Source organism: Oreochromis niloticus, linkage group LG8 (assembly GCF_001858045.2).
Source record: "Oreochromis niloticus isolate F11D_XX linkage group LG8, O_niloticus_UMD_NMBU, whole genome shotgun sequence".
In the NCBI taxonomy this organism is placed as follows: Eukaryota; Metazoa; Chordata; class Actinopteri; order Cichliformes; family Cichlidae; genus Oreochromis; species Oreochromis niloticus.
This window is the reverse complement of record NC_031973.2, coordinates 26,817,779-26,837,076: the sequence shown is the minus strand read 5'-3', so window position 1 is coordinate 26,837,076 and position 19,298 is coordinate 26,817,779. Positions and strand designations below refer to the sequence as shown.

The following is a 19,298-nucleotide window of genomic DNA, read 5'->3' as shown; positions in this document are numbered from 1 at the left end:
GCAAATGCTAGCTGTGCATCACATTGGATTTGAAATGTGCACTTATTTAGCTGGTGGTGCAGAAAATCTATGAATGTATTTGAATATTCTGCCAAGTCTATTTTGAACTGCTAGAATTGCATGGTAAATGGACTGATTCTTATATAGCGCTTTTCTACTCTCCCGGAGTACTCAAAGCACTCTCTACAACATGCCTCATTCACCCAATCTCACAAGCACTTTATCTATACGTAGTGCTTTCTAAATACATTCACACACATTCATACTCCGATGGATGCATCGGAGAGCAAGTTGGGGTTAGTATCTTGCCCAAGGATACTTGACATGCAGACTGGAGGAGCCAAGGATCGAACCACCAACCTTCCGATCAGTAGGTGACCAGCTCTACCTCCTGAGCTACAGCCACCGCCACTGCTGTGGCTGCATCTACTAGGGAAAAAAACACATAGTTTAGATTTGCCGATAAACTAAAACAATGTCTGCGTCTCTATTAGGCTATGGGACAGTAACCTTTAATGTTTAAATATATCCAGTTTCAGAGCTCTAATGTGCAGCCATTACCTTAAACATTAACAAAAGCACACTCAATGTTTCAATGATTCATTTGAAATAAAGTGTTTATTTTACTGCTCAGTGAGCTGAGCTGCAATAATCTATTTTTAATCCTAACTGCCCATTATACTGTTGTTTGATATTCTTTTTAATCCATTTTAACAACATCATCTGATTAAGTCACTGATTGGAGGAGGCAGAACTCGGAGATCATTTTGTGCAGAAGAGTCAAATGATGCATATAATGCCCCTTTTCATGGTGATTCCCATCATATCCAATCAGGGTTTTTTGGTTTTATTAAGCCTCTCAGCCACAGAAAAACAACATACTGGTGGAGAAAGACAACAGTGGTAATAATTGTGTCTTTACCCAACAATATAAAGGGACATGAGGTGACTGTTTGTGAACTAGCCTTATAGATCACACTCCCTTTATTGCTAACAGCCAAACTATATTACCTACATATATTACTGTTATCACCATATCAACTTTTTATGGTGATGATGTACTTAGAGCTGGTTCTACAGCCCCAGAAGAAAGAAAATATCACATATTCCTTTCAATTATCTTATGCAAATTAAAGCTATAAGATGTGACTGAACACAAAAAGCTGCTAAATGTACAGAGATGAGGCTATGGATCTCTATAAACTGTAAATAATGTATGTGTCAACTATATGGCACATCAAAAGCTCTGAATGAGAATGGCAAAACAAATGAAAAACGTTGAAATAATAATGCATATTTTATATTGACAAGCAAAACAACAGCACTCCGTCAGTACAAATCCCTTTAATTATTTCTGATTTGACACAGAATTCAGAAGGAAACATTAATAAACAAAACAGAAGAGCGAAACAACAGAGAAAAAAGCTGTTGCATGAATGTGAATGTGCTTGGTATCTTAAAAAATGTAAAAACATGCCAGCTTCCATTAACCAAATCTTCCCAGCAAAGGTTTGGGAGAGAGATTCGACTCCATTTTTAAAATGAAGGCGTGCAGAGGAGTTAAAAAAGGAAGCCTAAAGATGGTTGAAGGTAATGACTTTTCTAAAAGAGCCCAATTAAATAAGAATGGCTCAAACCAGTTTGATCCCACAAACTAAGTCTTCTATTTTCTTCTTTAACACCAAACAGTTTCTCCAGCCCTGGCTGAGCAAGTGAGTGAGCTGGTGGTGGAAGTTGCTCAGCAGCCCTCCTCTGGGGAGCAGGAACGGGTACAGGCACCTGCATGCACCAGCTGCTTCCACCTGAGGAGTGGGTATGGGTGTGGAGGCAGGCGGCATCCTGGCAGGCCTCACCCTGGGGACCGGAGCAGACCGTACACCTGCCACTCCCATGCAGTTGAGGTGCGCCGGCGGCGGCGAGGAACTGAGCCGAGCCGCCAGAATCATAATCACGTGCATCCGGTACTCGATCCGGTCCTGCAGTTCTTCCACTTCTCGGCGCGACACCGCCGCCTGCTCCCTCCACGTGGTCACCAGCTCAGCCACCATTTGGGCCAGCCTCTCCCCTGCACCGCCACAGAGTGGCTGTGACATATTTTGTGAGCCTATACTGCATTCAAAGACCGACCTATAAGAGTGTAACACAAAAGCAACTAATTGCTAAATGTTGTCAGAAATCTGGCACATAAAACCTCTGTGGGATTTAGTCTGAACACTGCTGGAACAATATTTAACACTGAACGAAAAAAATGGAAACAGGAAATGCTAAACGATTGATTGTGAAATTAAAATGGGAGAGACAATATTCTAAAAAATTAAAAGCCTCTTAAAAATTTGATGTCAAATTCACATCAAGTTTGTTCATTTAAATATATATCAACTTGAAAATATATAACTATCAGTTAATAAGCCAATTAAACATTTTGGCAGCAAATGAAGACTCCATGTTCAGTCACTCTGAATTCATTAACATGTTGCCTTCCACGAAATGTTTTGGCCACTGCTGAAATGAAACAGCATGCTTACGGTACCATAGCAACCTGAGATGAGCTCTGTTACTAAATAACTTTAAAACCAATAAGCATCTGTTTTTACTGACAGTAACAGTGCTTTAAAGAACAACAAAAAACCACTATATTAAACAATTATTTCCTCACGCTACAGACTATAAGCAGCAAAATATACATATTAGATCATCTTGCTAATATACAACAGAATGAGTTAAAGCAGCCAATAGGAACTCTTTTGGTTAAAAAAAACAAACATATATAAGTATAAATATAATCACAGGTCAATATGTTCAGTATAAAGATATTTGACTACGCACATAAACACTTGTCTGTATATACATAGGTTAGATGGATACAATGGACTCTTATTCCCTTTAAGTGATACTGAAGATACTGAACAACATCGGGAAGCTTTTCTGGCTGCTGTTTGTACTCCCTCCAATAACTTTCCCAGGTGTGTGTCCTAAGGCGAAGTGCTCACTTTCAAAAACAGAGGAAAAGCTGTGCAGTAAAGTCCTCAAATATTCACAAACTGATTGATCTTAAACCCCAGGAAGTGCTCCACGCTCTCTGTTCTTCCCAGCATCTAAGATTCCCTCTGACCCCGTGCTCACTGATTTCTGTCTGCTGCTCACTTGAGACAGGAACTTTTTCTGTGTGCAGGACAGAAGCTGGGAGGTCACTCCAACATGGCATCCAGTTGGTCGGCCAGATCATCAAACATGTTGCCAATGTCATCCAGAATATTGCCTGCTGCCTTCACTGTGGTGCTCCCACTAGGAAACAGATGGGACAATGTGAAGTAAAAAATAAGGTATGACTTGCTTTGGAGTTTCTGCTACCAGTTAAGCTAACTGTCAAGTTAACTGGTGATTCAGAACAGCTATGAATGTGAGATAAAGTGTTTGTATAGTGTATAGTATAGAGAAAAAAGCACTATATGAATGCATGGTTTCCTATAGCTTGTAGTCAAGCACTCTGGCATGAACAATCACAGAAGCTCCACTACAACCATGTCTGTCTAAAACAGACCAATCATTTTAAGGACATGGGGTCCCCCGACCCCCCTTTTATCTTAGCCCGTCTCCACATCAGGCATTCTTGCTTTCTTTCCTGTGAAGATCACTAAAGCGCCTCGGTGGTCCTGGAACAGGATTATCCATTTAACTGTTTGCTGATCCCCAAACATTAGCTTTTCTTGTTTCAGGAATTTTATGACACTGCAATATTTTCATCACAAGAATTAGCGTCAGACTGGCGTCGTGTCCAGGGTGTATAACACCTTTCACCCTATGGTTGCTGGGATACCCTTCCCGTGACCCTGATAAGGATAAGTGGAAGAGAATGGATGAATGAATGGGTGGAGGTTACATATTCTTCTATGAGTGGTTGTGACATTGTTGCAGACCCACAAATTATAAAGCTAGCGCGTCAAGGAAGCTTGTGTTTGTATTTGTGAAGCTATTGCTAGCTCTCAAGGCTGAGTATTAGTGATTATGGCTAAAACTAGACCCTCTCAGGGGAATGCTGCTGTATTCATTTCCTCAGCCACATGCCCTCAGTACTAAGCAGGGTGAGGCACTGAAACAGCTAGGCCATGGATGGCAGAGCTAGCTTGTCTGCTCCACAATCATTCGTGGCCACTGCCTTGTGCAGTGACTAGGCCTTGCAGACAGATTTGTCATCAGCATTTGAGTTAATTTTCTCAGCCTGGCATTTGAAAGGCTAAATTTAAATGAGTCTGGTTTCCCTTTCAGGCTGACTGAGACCGCTCAGGGTGTAAGACTTCTTTCCACATGCTGACCTTATGATGGCAAATAGTGTGTATTTCAGCGATAAACCCAACTATAGTAAAGTGATTCTGCGCCTTAACCCAGCCTCTGTGCCTAAGGTTAGGGAGTCTACCTATTGTTATCTCGCTCTCAAGCTATAAGTGTTTCACCCCTGCCATCTGCTGATGAGAGTGAGAGGCGGCTTAATTCGCTGAGTCCTGTCTGAGAATTATGCATTAATGTAGACAGAAATAAGGGAATTGGAAAAAGCAATCAGCTCTATGTGTTCCAGGCTCCTTGGCACATAGGGAAGCCTATGCCAGCTGTCACACTGAGTGGTAGAGGCTATTGTGATGGCATATGAGTGCCAGGTATAGCAGCCTCCTGAACACCTGCGTGCACATTCTACCTCATGGGCCCTTTTTAAGGTTGTTTCTCGGCAGGGGCATCTGTGCAGCTGATAGTTTGAAATTTCCACATACATTTGTTAGGTTTTACTGCCTTAACATTAACCTTCACTGGCACACTCAGTGCTTACTGTGGGCTCTTAACTTCAAGCTGACCTCTTGGAGTAGGTGTGAGGTGTTGCTCTTCCTGAGTTATAGTGTTTGGACCATGCAATCTCAGAGGGGTCTACATCTACCATAGTGAGCTACCAAGTGAGGTTTGACAGACAAATTTGGCTACTAGCATAACCTTGCAAACTGAGTTTGGCTCATTGCAATGCCCATTTGCATGGACATCAGGAAGAACTACTTTGTCTGGTATGGGTCCAAGGGCTATTAAAAAGGGGGTCAGGGGGACCCAGTGTCGTTGACTGATGCAGGCCTTCTGTGAGTGATCATGCCAGAGGTCGCTTTCCAAAGTGGGATACCAAGCGATTTTTGAAAGAGAACCAGGTTTACTCTAGTAACCTCTCTTTTCATCAGTATGGAGAAGATTTCTGTTCATAACATCATTGATCAACAAATAACTAGAGAACTAAACAAAGGACAAAACAGAGTTAATGCTCTACAAAGAGAAAAGAAAAACAAAGAGAAAACTCCATTAGCTCACTGAGGACCTTCACTGAATTCTGCAGATGTTTTCTGGCATTTTCCCTGTTGCTAAATTTAGAGTTGGCATGAGCAGTACAGTGCCAACTACACTGAGATTACATGTTTCTATCAGTGATAACATTTGGCCTTCTCTCAATTTTAAAAACTTGAAAAACGCTTACATGCCCCCAAAAAGAGGGCAGGTGCTGAAACATAGAAGACAAAAGAAAAACAGAAAAAGAAATGTTGTTTTGTTTTTTTCTTTGGAGATTCATGACCTCAAGTTTTCCACAGGTTATATAAACAAACAAGGTCTAAAGCTTAGACTGTAGACTGTGTCCTCACTAGTTAACAGCATTTACAACAAAATTTAGCTCGTTGTGCTCTTGACAGCACTTGACTAATCTGCTGATTTTTCCCAGTACTTTTATCCCACTGTCGATGAGTAAGTCACAAATCACTGCAGGAATGGAAGCTCCTGAACACTTGCACTTTTGTAGTCACCTCCAAATAAAAGCCAAAAGTAATGTGTTAGCAAACTGGGACTTCACTTACAGCCCAGCAGCTGATCTGTCAGATCTGCTGCATGTTCACAAGGAAGAGTTTAAAAAACTAGTGATACCACAGCTCAGCAATCAGTATGAAGAGCACAATATTATCATTTCAGGTAAAGCACACCACCCCAACTACACCAATACAATACTTCTTACCCGTCCACATTGCTCCCCTGTGCCAGTTTGGTCTCCACTACTTTGAGAGCAGCTTCCAGTGATGTACTAGTTTCTTCTAGTTTCTTCTGGGCCAGCCCCTCCACACTGGCCACACCAGGCGGAGTTACCCATCCTTTTCCTGCCTGACTGGGTAGTGCCGAGGTGGGGCAGCAAGAGTTCATCAATGGTGACGGTGGAGCAGCAAAGGCAACACTTTGAGCCATGCTGAGATTCGGACCTGAGGAACAATAAATATTATGTAGCCATCAAAAATAAGCTCACTGTTAGGAAACAAGTTTAACCACTTAACATCCACCAGATCACTGGTTGCCCATCTAGAATTAGTGTAGGGACTGGATTACGTTTTCACCCAGCCATTTTTATACCAACTTTAAAAGCTTTAACAATAAAAAAGTCATGTCAAGATTAATCTGAAAGAGTGGATTTGAAAATGTGGCTTATACAAAAGCCAAGCTTGACCCTAGATGGGTCGCTGATGGCCTTGTTGGTATTATATCTTCTTTTCATTGTTACCTGCTGTTGTTGCATAGGTGTTCTGAGGGAGTCTTGATACAGCGACGGCTTTCTGTGGACGCTCAGGTTCGGACGTGACGGTCTGTCTGTGTTTCACAGGACTGTACATACAAGTCTGAATGTACATGTTGCTTTTCAGCTTTGGGGAGACTGTGTGAATCTGTACGCTCGTGAGGTTAGGGATGGCTGTTTGTCCGCTTGGTTGCAATGGCGAAACAGTTTTTTGAGGAGTTGTTGGTTTGCTGTTGGGGGTTTGTTTGAGAGGACTGGAAGGTTTTGAGGACACTGGAGGCTTTGGGCCTTTTCCCATTGATCCAATCCTCTGGAAAACATTGTGTGGCCTCTGTGCTTCATTGTCACTCAGTGTACTGATGTCATTTTGCATGTGGAGGCTGTTGAGTTCTGGGTGCTTGTTATTTCTGTGTGGGGTGCTAGCCTCTTCAGGAGTGGACGCGTCTTTGTCTTTGGGTTTGTGCCGTCTTTTCACCGTGTCAGACTCCTTTAGGTTGAACTCTGGGAGTTCAAGGCTGTTTGGGGTCTGCACTGCCTCTGAAGGCGTTTTAACTTCAGCACCTGGCTGACTAACGACTGCTATCCTGGGTCGCTGTTTGATAGTCAGGTTGCCTTCTTCAGCAAACGGTAGATGGTCCTTGGAACTGTGCTTGGGAGATGCACTCTTTACACTCTTTGACATGTGTTCAGTTTTCTTTGCTTTCTCTTCCTCACCAGATTCTCTCTCTGTACTTCTACCTCTTTGTCTATTAAAGTCTCCTTCTGTCCTCTCATTTCCTACCCTCCTAAGGCCCCCGAGACCCAAGGCTGGGACAGGTTTGGAGTGCTGAGTGATGGTGTGAGAAGGAAATCCACGTGGGATCGGTGAGGAAACAGGGCTGAATGCAGGTGAAACAGGGAGGTGGGCTGGTGGTATATCTATTCTTCTAGAAGGGCTACTGCTGCTGCTGCCTTCAAGCCTGGCTGCGATACTCCTCACACTGCCTGCACTCTCTGTCTCTACCCCTTCCTTCACCTCTGGCTCCACTCCGTGGTGGTTTCCTGGTTGACACACGTGGCTGTCAGTTACCGAGCTCATCCTCTTAGGTGGGGGTGGAGGTGGACCTTTGCGTCGAGAGCGCACGGCAAAGGAGTGGCTACGGTTGATGTGACGTTGGGCCCCTAAAGGACTTGCATGGCCACGTCCCGGCCTGCGTGACATGGTGGCATAAGATGGCATGACCGCAGAGGAAGCAGAGGTACAAGGGGAAGTGGGATTGTCGTCTTCATCTGGCTCACCATCTGACAGAGCATAGCGATTCAGGCTTTGCGAGCGCTTCTTTTGTGGGCCTTTTTGAGTGTCAATGGGTGGGCCCTGTACAAGTAAGGGCCCCAACAGCGGGATAGCCCCAGGCAGTGGCTTGGAAAGTACTCGTGGAGCCCCACTGACTACTTCTGCCTGAGCTTGGATATAACTGAAAGCCTTCTGTGTTGGGGAAGCTTGCGGGGATGGTGAAGATGGGGAGGAGGGTGGGTGTTGCTGTGGGTGTTGTTGAGGCTGATAAGGGCGGTTAGGAGACTGGAAGTGTTTGACTTTAGGTGGGACAGCTGGGTAGGCAAAGCGGGGCATCTTGCTGGGGGTCAGTGGAGGTGTGAGAGGGGAAAAGGGGAATTTATTGGGGATAGCAGATTGACTATGATGCACCCACGACTCACTGGGTTTCTGTCTATTTCTGCCTCCAGGACTGCTTCTTCCACTCTTCACCTCCTCCCCTGTACCACTACTTAAACTCTCCTCAGACCGGCTCGATGTCCTGGCTGAGGACAGTACGGCCTGCTGATCCTGACAATGAGCCAAATTTACATTTCCAGAGTTCCCAGATTTCCCTGAGCCCCGCGAACGCATGCCAATGCTCTCTTGACTGACTGACATGGCAGTTCCACCTGCAGCAGAGGAAACACCTTTAATGCTGAACATCTCAGCGGGACCTCCACCCGCCTTGCCCATCATTGCACTCTGCAGCTCCATGCTTAGCTCGCTGTCCTGGAAGGAAAGGAGGGCTCTGGGAGTACGAGGGGAGGAGCAACAGTCGTTGGATGGAGTGTCAGCGTGTGCGTGAGCGTTGTGTGTTGGCGTGTGTTCAATAGCCACCAGCTCGAGAGCAGCAGGCAGCTTTCGTCTGAGAGTTTCGCTTCCAGTTCTGTCGGCATGGTTACGAGAGCGATGCAGGTCACACAGTCTCTTCACTGCTAACATTAGTTTCTTCTGATGACCTGAAACACACATATTTATTTGTTACAGAGCTCAAAAAGATTTAATAAAAGAGATCAAACACTTTCAAATACTGCCCCTTCTGTGCTTTGACAATGTCACAAGCAGTCAAAGCACAGAAAGGATTCCGTTTCCCAGAAAGGCAGAATACACCTTGGACGGGTCACCAATCAAAGCAGAAGTTATTATAGAAAATTATAGAAATTCCTCACCCAGTTTAGTAATGCCTATCTCCTGCAGGTCCTCCCAGGTGATGTCCTTGACAATGGCGATGGAGTCATAGCCATTGTCACACAATCTTTTCTGGTACTGAGGCAATCCAATCACACTCAGCCATTCCCCCAGGTCTGACTGAACACGACAACACAGACAAGAATTTACAATGACTGCAAGAGAGCCAGCTGTTTACATGGTGTATGTGGCAAATAAGAGGGAGGACTGATTTCTCACAGGAATGTAATCTGGGAGCCACTCAGGAATGCTCAGCTTGCCGATCTCCATTGATATCTTCTTCCTGTGGCCTGGTTTGGTCACTCCAATGGCTGTAAGATCCTGAAGAATATCCAAGCAAACAATGAGTGAATCATTAACACAACCAACAAATGAAAGGATCAACAACAAATCAATTAAATAACTGTACTTTAGCCAAGAGGACATTTTATATGTAAAAAAAAAAAAAAAAAAAAAAGAGCACTTTAGTTATAGTCATGTCAAGTTTTCTATGGACTTCTTAAACATTTTTTTAAACATACATATCAGACTCAGAGGATTAAAATTATGAAGCAGTTTTTTTTTGTTGTTTCAGGCTGAAATGGAACCAATTCATTTTCATATCACTTCACAAAACAGTCATCTCAAGGTTTTATGTATATATATATATTAAAAAAAAAGCAAAACAAAAACACATCTTAAAACTACAAAGGAAAAAAAAAAGTCTAATGGCATAGCGCTAATAATGCTGAAAATTATAACATAAATACACACCTCAGGGGTCATTCTGCTGATGGTGGGTACATCATATCCTGCACTGATGAAGCTGGACGTGTACTGCTCGAGCTGGAACCCACACAGCCACTGGTAGATTGCTTCTGAATCCTAATGACAGAGGGGAGATCCATTTACAAAACCTCTGTGTGTAGGAAACATTTATGCAAACTTGCACAACTCTAAAACTCCGCTCACCTTGCCTTCCAGAAGCTGTTCAGGCCTCACGAAGCCTTTCTGAGGAGTGCCGTTAACCTGTTGGCGGGAACCACCTAAAAAACACACACAATTAATCCTGTGGGATGTGTTTTGCGATGAGTGCGTTGAGGAAGACAGACACTGGAGGAAAAACAAGACGCACCCAAAGAAAGGACAGCCATGTTTTCAAATTGACAGAAAGAGATCAACCCAGTCTGCATTAGTCGAGTCATGTTAAATCATTCTTTTCCAAGCAGTTGTGTGACTGAGTGGGGCTGTCACGTCTCCCCAGGTGAGTGAAGTTGTGCCATCTACCAGATCTCATACACCCCTCACTCATCTCCTTTACAGTCATTAGTTATATACTCAGATCTCAGAGGAATGATACTTTGTTGCCAACTGCTCCAATTTCGCTTCTGTTCTTGCCCGAGGCTGAGTCCTTTCTCCCTACAACATTTGATCATCTCAGTTCTCAATAACTTTTATTTAAGACCTCATCCAGACACACAGATACACCTTGTAACAGGGCAATAAGTGATATAAGAGACTGCGGATTGTCAAGACGTTTCTGGGAGATGAGTGAACTTAGTCGGCACGATAATCACCGATCAAAACAACACAGTCTGTGTTGAGCATGTTGCAATAAGCTCTTTGCTTATTGCAACATCCTCTTTGTACAAGCATGCGATGAGATGAGGAATTTGTGTAATTGTACTTGTACTGTGTGTACAACTACAATTAAAAAACAGTCAGTTACATTTCTAGGTTAGTGATCACCCCTCAAAACAGGAATGGTTTTACAGGTGGAGGCAACTGACTTTTTTTTCTTTCCTCAGCTTTTCTGACTGTTTTTCACTAGTTTTGTATTTGGATAGGAATAGAGGTTGTGCAGGTAGTCAAACTCAATACATGCTATTGGCAGAAGGTTTGCTGTGTCTCCCGGCATAGTCTCAAGAGCATGGAGGAGATTACAGCAGACGGGCAGTTACTGTAGGAGAGCTGGACAGGGCTGTAGGTCCTTAACCCATAAGCAGGATTGGTATCTCCAGACTTCCTGAAGCGCTTTCACTTTTTTTCCAGTCTTAGCACCCAACTATTTCCAACTGTTTGTTTTTTTAAGCCACTTAGGTCTGACCCATGACTCATTCAAGTACAGCATAAGAGGAACCTAACTCAATGGGTAAACAAGTTTTTTATCTTAATATTTATTTATCTTTTATCTACACACAACAGACAACAAGCAAAGAAAGAAAGGTTTAAATATTGACAGTAACTATCAATCTGTGGCAAAAACACAATTTCTTTTCCATTTCTTTAGCTGAATCTATCAAAAATGCCAAAGATAACAAAGTTTGGCAGGCATAAAATAATATTTCTGCACCAATAAGGTGATTCCCAATGAGATATTAACCAAAACCTTGGAATGCAGTGGGTCCTTTAAAACTGGATCGAAACCTTTCTCCTCTGACAAAACGTCAAACATCTTGTCAAATTAGAACAACTGTCTTACCCCTGAGAAAAAACGAGAGCAGCAGAGCTCCTGATGTCTGACACTTCATCCTTCTCTCCACCTATCCTTCGTGCAGGGCAGACATCAGCTCCTCTTCCCTTTCTGTCTTCCTTTCTCTTTCTCCATCATTTAACAAATGTGTTTTGCTCCTGATGCTCCCTGTCTCCTCCCTCTTTGCCTTCACTTTAACCCTCCTTCCGATTCACCCTGAGGTCAACGGGAATTCTCTGCTTCTTCGAGTGATAGCATTTGAAAAGCCTTATCTCAGCAGAATGAACTTAAGTTCTGAGAATACTGTAAACATGCAATCCTGCACCTGCCAGTTTCACCTGACAGCAGAGCACATTTCTCCAGGCCTTTAGTGTTTCTTGTGAAGTAGTGATCTGGGCTTTTGTGGCTTGTGTAGATGAAAGAAGATGCTGGTTTTATTGGCTTCAGTGGTGAAGTAAAGTATGGTAAGCATTTACTGTCCCCCTCCATCTCATTTCCTTTCAGACCGTCAACAAAAACAGCAGAACAATGCTGTATGATCCCTCCACACAGCAGCCCCGCGGTTTCCAAAGATACAACCTTTTTATGGTTGAAAGATTCATAGGCCAGTATTAAGTAGATAAAGAAACAAAAAACTGACAAACAAAAAAAACCCCATTCTTCTGTAAAAGTTCAGGTAAAACAACTGGACTCAAAAATCAGCCAACCCACAAAAGAAAAACTTTGAAAGACCTTCAGAAAGTCTGGGACCTTGGAAGAATGACAGCTAACAGAATTATTATTATTATCAAACAGAGTAAGAAGATGGCAGATGTTTGATTCAGTGACTAACCTGTGGATCCATCAACGTGTTTGCTGTGGTCCAGTCCTATGACGCGGTCCCTTGATTCACCAGCAGAGGGAACCAGCTGCACACACAAAACAAAGGTATATTCAACGATAGAAAAAAGTACTGAAGTGCATTACTGACATCCTCCACACTTTATTCATTTCTGTTACTGTTACTGAAAATGTCTGCTGTAGACATATGAAGCAGAGCGTCTCCTTGTTTTTAAGTGACTTCCTTGGTTCTCTCTGAGCATATCTGACCTTGCCAGCGTCAGCGTTGTGGCAGCAGTGAATCCCATTCTGTTTGTGGCCGCTCTCTGAGCTCTGACCACTCCCTGCACTGCGGCTGCTACCAACACTGCCAGCGCTGCCGACACTGTTTCTGTCACCTGAGAAGAGCAAAGAAAGCAAAACAGAGAGATGACAGATTGACAAGAGACCTGTGGAGTGTCTGAGAGTTAGAAGACAATTGTAGCCTGCAATTTATAGGTTAAATATTTATATGGGTTTTGACTACTGTACTAAAAATTAATAAATAAATACATAAAAACTATTAACAAAGTCCTATTTATTACTGAAGGATTTCCTTGCCTCACTATTTCTTGTAGATCGATTTTTAATATATCAGTTTGCATATAGTTTTAATCAATGCAAGGTGTTTGTTAGTGAGTTGTTTCATTCTAAGCAAGGCTAATCACACTCTGCCACTAGCTCCATATTTAACAGAAAGATGCTAATATAAAGCTTCTTATGTAATGTAAAGAATTTTCAACGTTTATGAAATTACTACATTATGTCTTAATGGAATCGACATTCTCTCTGTTCAGGAAATAACTGAATATATATTACATAGTAGAAAAAAAACATTAATATGTTTGTTGTGGAGATTTTCAGAGAATAAGAGGAAGCTCCAACATGCTTAAAAGAAGAACCTTCATGCTGCTCCCTCATAGTGATGTCCTGCTGCAAGAGAACTGGTTATGTTTGCTGGATTGTTAGATGTGTATAAAGCAGAGGGGTGGGGTTTGAAGGGTTGGCATGGTAAGGTCAAAACTCTGGGATATAAAAGGATAAACCAGGAATAAGCTTCTTTAAAAAAGACCCAGTTTATCAAAAATGCGGTGACTGGTTCACAGGCGATTGGGATTTTGGTGGGTGGGGTATTAGGGGTTTGAGACCACACACTCTTACCAGTGGGAGAGCTCCTGAGGACCCAGATTTCCTGAGTGGGGCTAGCAGAACTAGCTGGGGTTGAGAGCTGACTGCCAAATGGAGTACCTAACAAACACACACACTTTAGACACACGTTCACTGTACACTCTGCCTACTGCAGAACCGGAGCTGGGACTGGATCTAACAAGCTGACACCGAGCATCAGGGAAAGTTTTTTCATCAAGAAAAAACTGGGATTAGGGTGCTGTTTGGGAGCATATGGACAGAAACATTCCTGTTCAACAATCATTGCCTTTCCTGGGATAACGTGAATCCACCGCAGGTGGTAAAACAGGGAAAAGGTTGGTGAGTGCATCTGTGTGTGTACCTGCAGGGTCATAGCCAAGGATGTATAAGTCATCAGTCTGAGGGGCAGGGCCATGACTCGAAGGAGGAGCTCTGGACACAAAGTGTTGTCGTTGGCAAGGCATTGAAGCTTGGCGGAAGAGAGTACCCCCTAAGGTCAGGGAGACAGGTTTGGTTTGAGGTGGGCATGCATGAGTGAGGGAAAGCAGATAATGCACATGCGTGTGCGGTGGCAGTTTGAAATGCATGCACAGGCATCGAAAGCTCTTTAACCATGCAATGAAGAGCTTTAAATATTATCAACTTTAACATTTGTCTCTGTCATGTATTCTTTTTCATTGAGTACATGGAACAACAACTAAAAAGGGACAGAGTGACTGTGTATCCCTTCTACAGTTACATAACAGGTCGCTGAATGGAAGTTTAAGATCACCAAAGACACTGAGATGGCTTACTGTTCCTTTGTGTGGTATTGGTCTCCGTTTGCTGACATCACGGAGATTATCACAGAGCTCAGACACACTAATGCACATGTGCACACAACCTGCTGAGTTTGCCTCATAAGCAAAGAGTCCATCACCAACTTTGAGGCGAACTCTCTTCTTTCGTCTCTTCCGTCAAGCATGAGCAGTCTCACACACACGCCCACACACACAGAATACCCCGATGTAGACTGTGAAGGCTTTAACACTGAGCTGACACTTTGCAATCTGGCCATAGTAATCCTATTAATGTGTTTCTCTGTGAGACTGTCGTGTGTGTGTGTGTGTGTGTGTGTGTGTGTGTGTGTGTGTGTGTGTGTGTGTGTGTGTGTGTGTATAGACTGGCTTGTTGAAGACACAGAAGTGTGCACTTATGTCTGGAGCTGTTTTTGGAGCCCTCACTGTGCTGGTCTCTCTATGCTAGAAAGTCAGGGGTTTTACAGCTGCAAACAAGTGAGGGGCTCATATTCACAGGGATTAAAATCATGATTTACAGGCATGCTGAACTCTCCAGTGGCCATGTCTGCAAACATGATAGATCCTGCTTGTGTACAAGTGTGGAGATATTTTGGTAGCCCAGATATATAAGAGTCGTCATGGGTCAAATTAGGTGTTACCAACACCAAAATACAGTCGTCTGAATTCATCTACACTATGGATGTGTTTGCCCAGGCTGGTGGTATTTCAGGACTACAAAAATAAATAAGTAAACAAATAAATATGAAACTTGACAGATATTTTCATGTCTCAGATAATTATATGAATATGAGATCTGGCACTTTCTCTTATTTCTCAGCAGTATTTCAGAGCCCTTATAGTATGTTTTAGCTCACTGTTTTCGTTTTGTTTTTTGTTTTTTTTTAGTTTTTAAAAGTATTGCGAATTTCTATTCTGGATGAATTTGACCTGAAACATAATTACACAGAAATAAAATGACACAAATTAAATGAAAAAATTAGGCTTGGTATTTCATGTGAAATTGTACAGTGCACATGTACACTGTTCAAAAAAATTAAAGGAACACTGAAAACATATCAGCTCTCAACAGCCTACACTGATATGAAATGGGTAATGTGTTAGCAATTAAGGGATGGCACATAGTTTGATGGAAATTTTCTTCCTGTTAAAAGGGAGTTTTTCCTTCTCACCGTCGCCAAAGTGCTTGCTCATAGGGGGCCTTACTGTTGTTGTGATTTGGCACTGTATAAATAAAACTAAATTGAACTGAATTGAAACTGAATTAAAATGAAAATGATTATCCTATCCTATGTGCTTAAATGGATGCTTAACAACATCGGGATAGTGTTCTAGGATCTCCTCCCAGATGTGGACCAAAGCATCACTGAGCTTCCTGGTCCATCTGAGGTGCAACCTGGCAGCGTTGGATAGATCAAAAAATAATATCCCAGCAAAGAGACACAGCAAACCTTGTGGCAATGGCATGTATTGAGTTGGACTGCCTGTACAACCTCTTTTCTTATCCAGATACAAAACTAGTGAAAAACAGTCAGAAAAGATGATCATTAACTCTAAAGAACCTGAAACTGATTAACACCCGCCTCTAATGCATAACCAAATCAATATCAATAATCAAAAGAAGGAAAATGGATACAGGTTGCCATGTACACAAAATTCAAAGTATTCCACTGTAAACTGAAGATGCAAACCAAGGTCCCTTCCTCTCTGTTCACTGTCTGGCTAACTGGATAACTCTTCAACTACTGAGAGGAGCACAGCTATAATACTTGCATAAATATTCTGGAGTGTATTAATGTTAATTATTAATTCAATTCAATTCAATTTTATTTATACAGCGCCAAATCACAACAAAAGTCGCCTCAAGGCGCTTTATATTGTACAGTAGATAGCACAATAATATTAATAAGGTTTACTGATGTTTATGCAGGTGTGTATAATCTATTTATTTACCTGCTCTTTTGCTGAGGACCTCCACCACTGAAGGGGGGAAAAAGCCCACCCGGTCTGTCCCCCGCTGGGTGTCATGGATGTGACCTTTCCACCGACCGTCTGAGTGCTGCTCCAGGACCTGTCAGCAAGAAACCATGAGAACACTTCATTACAAATGGCATTAGTCTTGGTACACTTCACAGTCCCAGCACGTTGATACAGTTATATGAACACTATGGGCGTTGATTATAACAAAAAAATACTATGTCTTAGCAAAAATACAAGAACTTTAAGCATGCATGTTGTGTGCGACACCCACAGGCATGCACTAAAGTCCATAATGAGTGGGCCAGTAGGCTGGAAATACACTATCTATTCATTTTGAGTATTAACAAAGCGCCTCGAGAGAAGAAAAACAAACACCTCTGCTTTCTGGCAGGGTAAGAGACAACAGCATACAAGTTCAAACACAACTCTCAGATGTCACTATGACTCACATAAATATATCAAAATACACAGCAGAGAGCACATAAAGACATGCACACACGAATTAGAGCAAACTGTGATAATGATGCTGATAATGAGAGACACAGCAGCAGCAAGTTTGTGCCCGTTCTTCTGCTGTGGTCTCTTGCTTTGGAGTACATGAAATTACCCTCAAACATACCACACAAATCCTAGCAACACAAATCCTTCACCATAACTTCACCTAACATCTCATTTTCTCATCTCAATCAAGCCAATTGTGATGTTTGTGTTAGTTCTTATTTGTAAGAATTATATATGTCAGCATATACAAACCAAAAAAACACTTTTCTTTAAATTTTTATAATAAAATAAACAATTAAACTTCTCTTCCTTAAACATTTTGCAAAATCTTACCAAACAAAAACTACTGCTACTGATTTTTAAAAACAAATGTCGGTTACATTTTTGTTCAGTACGTTTTTAAATTCACTAAATAAGGAAATCTTCTCCTTTCATAATTTTCCCAGGAAATTAATAATAATGACTGTTTTAAATGTGATATTAGGCTTTTTCAAATTAATTTCATTTAATTACATTTTTCTATAAACAAGGACAATGAAAATAATGAACAAAAACAATATTACAACCATAAAACAACATTTTGAGACTTTTACACACAAAACAGTACCATAATCAGATCTCCCGCCCGCAGGTTAAGTGCAGTGGGATCATGGAGATTCCAGTAGTCCTTCACTGCTCTAACCTGAAGAGAGCTTGATGCTTCTGCAAAAAAAAAAAAGAAAGAAAGAAAAAGATACCTGATCACATTTCTAAACCAGAGAAGCCAAATTACCCAAATGTATCGGTGCAACATCAAGACACCATTTCATGAGCTACCGACCTCTCAGCAGCTGTTTGATTTCCCTGCTGGCTGTGGAAGTGGTGAACTGATTGACAATGTCCAAAGCCGTCTGGTTGTAGGTGTTGCGCATATTCACGTTGATGCCCGCCTAGACACACACACACAGATCGTAAAACGGCTGTGTGGGAGTCGGACTTTTAAAAACAAACCCTCCCTTAAATTCCAATCTGCTTTATTAAAGAATAATACTGAGCAGGTGAAAACATAGTGTGACGTTTCTGTGAAGAGTCTTTATGTTGACACTCGTTGTAAAAAAACAGCCTTCCACATGGCTCATAAGCCGAACAGATACAATGTTCGTCTTCTTTTCTTACGTCAAGGAGCAGCCGCACTACATCCGTTTTGCCATAGAGGGCAGCCTCGTGCAAAGATGTCCCCGCTTTGGTGGCTCTGTTAGTGTCAATGCCAGCTTTGAGGAGCAACCTAGGAAGTCCAATCAGAAACACCGTGTTAGTGTGCAGGTGAATCTGTCACAGACATCTGCAGCAATTTATTAAGTCATATAGTCACAGTCAGCAATTGCAAATTTAATTGGGTTGATGTCTGGACTTTCACTGGGTCATGGCAAAACCTTGATTCTTTTTTGTTTTTTTCAGCTATTCTGTGTGCTTAAGCCACACATCTTACTCCACCCACAGCATTTCAATTGATTTGAGGTCTGAACTTTGACTCTAGAATAATTTGGTATACAGAGGGGATGGGTTGGCATGACAACCCTTCCATACAAGTACTTCTTGTTCAGTTTAACTCTACTATCATAAACTTTAATATTTATTTAGGTAGTGTCTGAGAGTAGATCTTTTGCAGTTTCTCTGACCATTGGGGAACCTTAGGGTAAATTTGCTCCCTCTCCTGGGAAGACTGTGGTATTTTTTTGATAATATTATAAGTGGTCATACCTGCTGATGATCAATTAAACAAGTGCATTTGAGTAGCAGTACCTGGCTGCTACTTCTTTTCTTATCCTCACCATTACTGCTTAGCTTTTCGCAAGACTGAATGCAGTCCTTTAAACTCAAAAAAGTTGCAACTTATGAGCAAAAAAATGGTTGTAATTATTCTATCAAAAGTAGCCATTTATGGAATATGGAATAAAGGTGCAGCAACAAAATTATTTTATTTTGGATCTTTTTTTTCATCACATACTTTAAGAACATTCATGAAATGTTTTTAATTAATAGAACCTTGAATAATTAACTAACAGCTTATTAAAAACCATTGAAATTTTTCCTTGTGAGTGTAGAGTTTTTAAACCAAATGCTGCAGATACTACTGACAGGAGAAATACCAAGTTGTAAGTTGTGAGGATAAAAGGTACCTATTGTAACCTTCTTGCACCACTTTTAACCTTGATGGTATGAAACCTTGAGAGGGCTGAATGTCTGAAAACTTTCATAGAGTTTAGATTTTTCTGTCCTCCATAGAAATGTTATTCTCAGATACTCCATTCAATTTACACTGTACATATTCATCAAGTACAGAATGTGCTAGAGCAAAGATTCTGAACATGAGGTGTCATGATCAGAAATTATCTCTAAAAAAATTATTGATAAATGAATTGTTAAAGTATAGTTTCTAACACAGGCAGGTTGTATATGATACTAAAACAACATCTTTCCAGTCAGAAAGTCATATCTTGTTTGCATAAAGCTCCTCCAGTTATT

At 41.8% G+C, this 19,298-nt stretch overlaps 1 protein-coding gene across 4 annotated transcripts in view; it reads right to left on the bottom strand.

Annotated features, from left to right (window-relative positions):
- Positions 1 to 1,324: 1,324 nt before the first annotated feature.
- LOC100708226 (CASK interacting protein 2) overlaps positions 1,325 to 19,298 on the bottom strand; it is a 53,754-nt gene continuing 35,780 nt past the window's right edge. Inside the window, exons 8-23 of one of the 4 annotated variants that reach the window (XM_013273845.3) lie at positions 17,949 to 18,057; positions 17,614 to 17,722; positions 17,401 to 17,495; positions 16,266 to 16,383; positions 13,877 to 14,005; positions 13,528 to 13,614; positions 12,598 to 12,725; positions 12,341 to 12,416; positions 10,008 to 10,081; positions 9,810 to 9,920; positions 9,276 to 9,377; positions 9,038 to 9,176; positions 6,563 to 8,827; positions 6,029 to 6,266; positions 3,145 to 3,285; positions 1,325 to 2,127 (exon numbers count right to left, since the gene is read on the bottom strand). In XM_013273845.3, the coding sequence (XP_013129299.1) occupies positions 3,189 to 3,285; positions 6,029 to 6,266; positions 6,563 to 8,827; positions 9,038 to 9,176; positions 9,276 to 9,377; positions 9,810 to 9,920; positions 10,008 to 10,081; positions 12,341 to 12,416; positions 12,598 to 12,725; positions 13,528 to 13,614; positions 13,877 to 14,005; positions 16,266 to 16,383; positions 17,401 to 17,495; positions 17,614 to 17,722; positions 17,949 to 18,057 (3,877 nt within the window). In that variant the 3' untranslated portion in view covers positions 1,325 to 2,127; positions 3,145 to 3,188. Of the gene's footprint in view, positions 3,286 to 6,028; positions 6,267 to 6,562; positions 8,828 to 9,037; positions 9,177 to 9,275; positions 9,378 to 9,809; positions 9,921 to 10,007; positions 10,082 to 12,340; positions 12,417 to 12,597; positions 12,726 to 13,527; positions 13,615 to 13,876; positions 14,006 to 16,265; positions 16,384 to 17,400; positions 17,496 to 17,613; positions 17,723 to 17,948; positions 18,058 to 19,298 lie in introns of all 4 variants that reach the window. The other 3 variants (XM_003438488.5, XM_013273847.3, XM_013273851.3) reach the window with 3 other exon arrangements.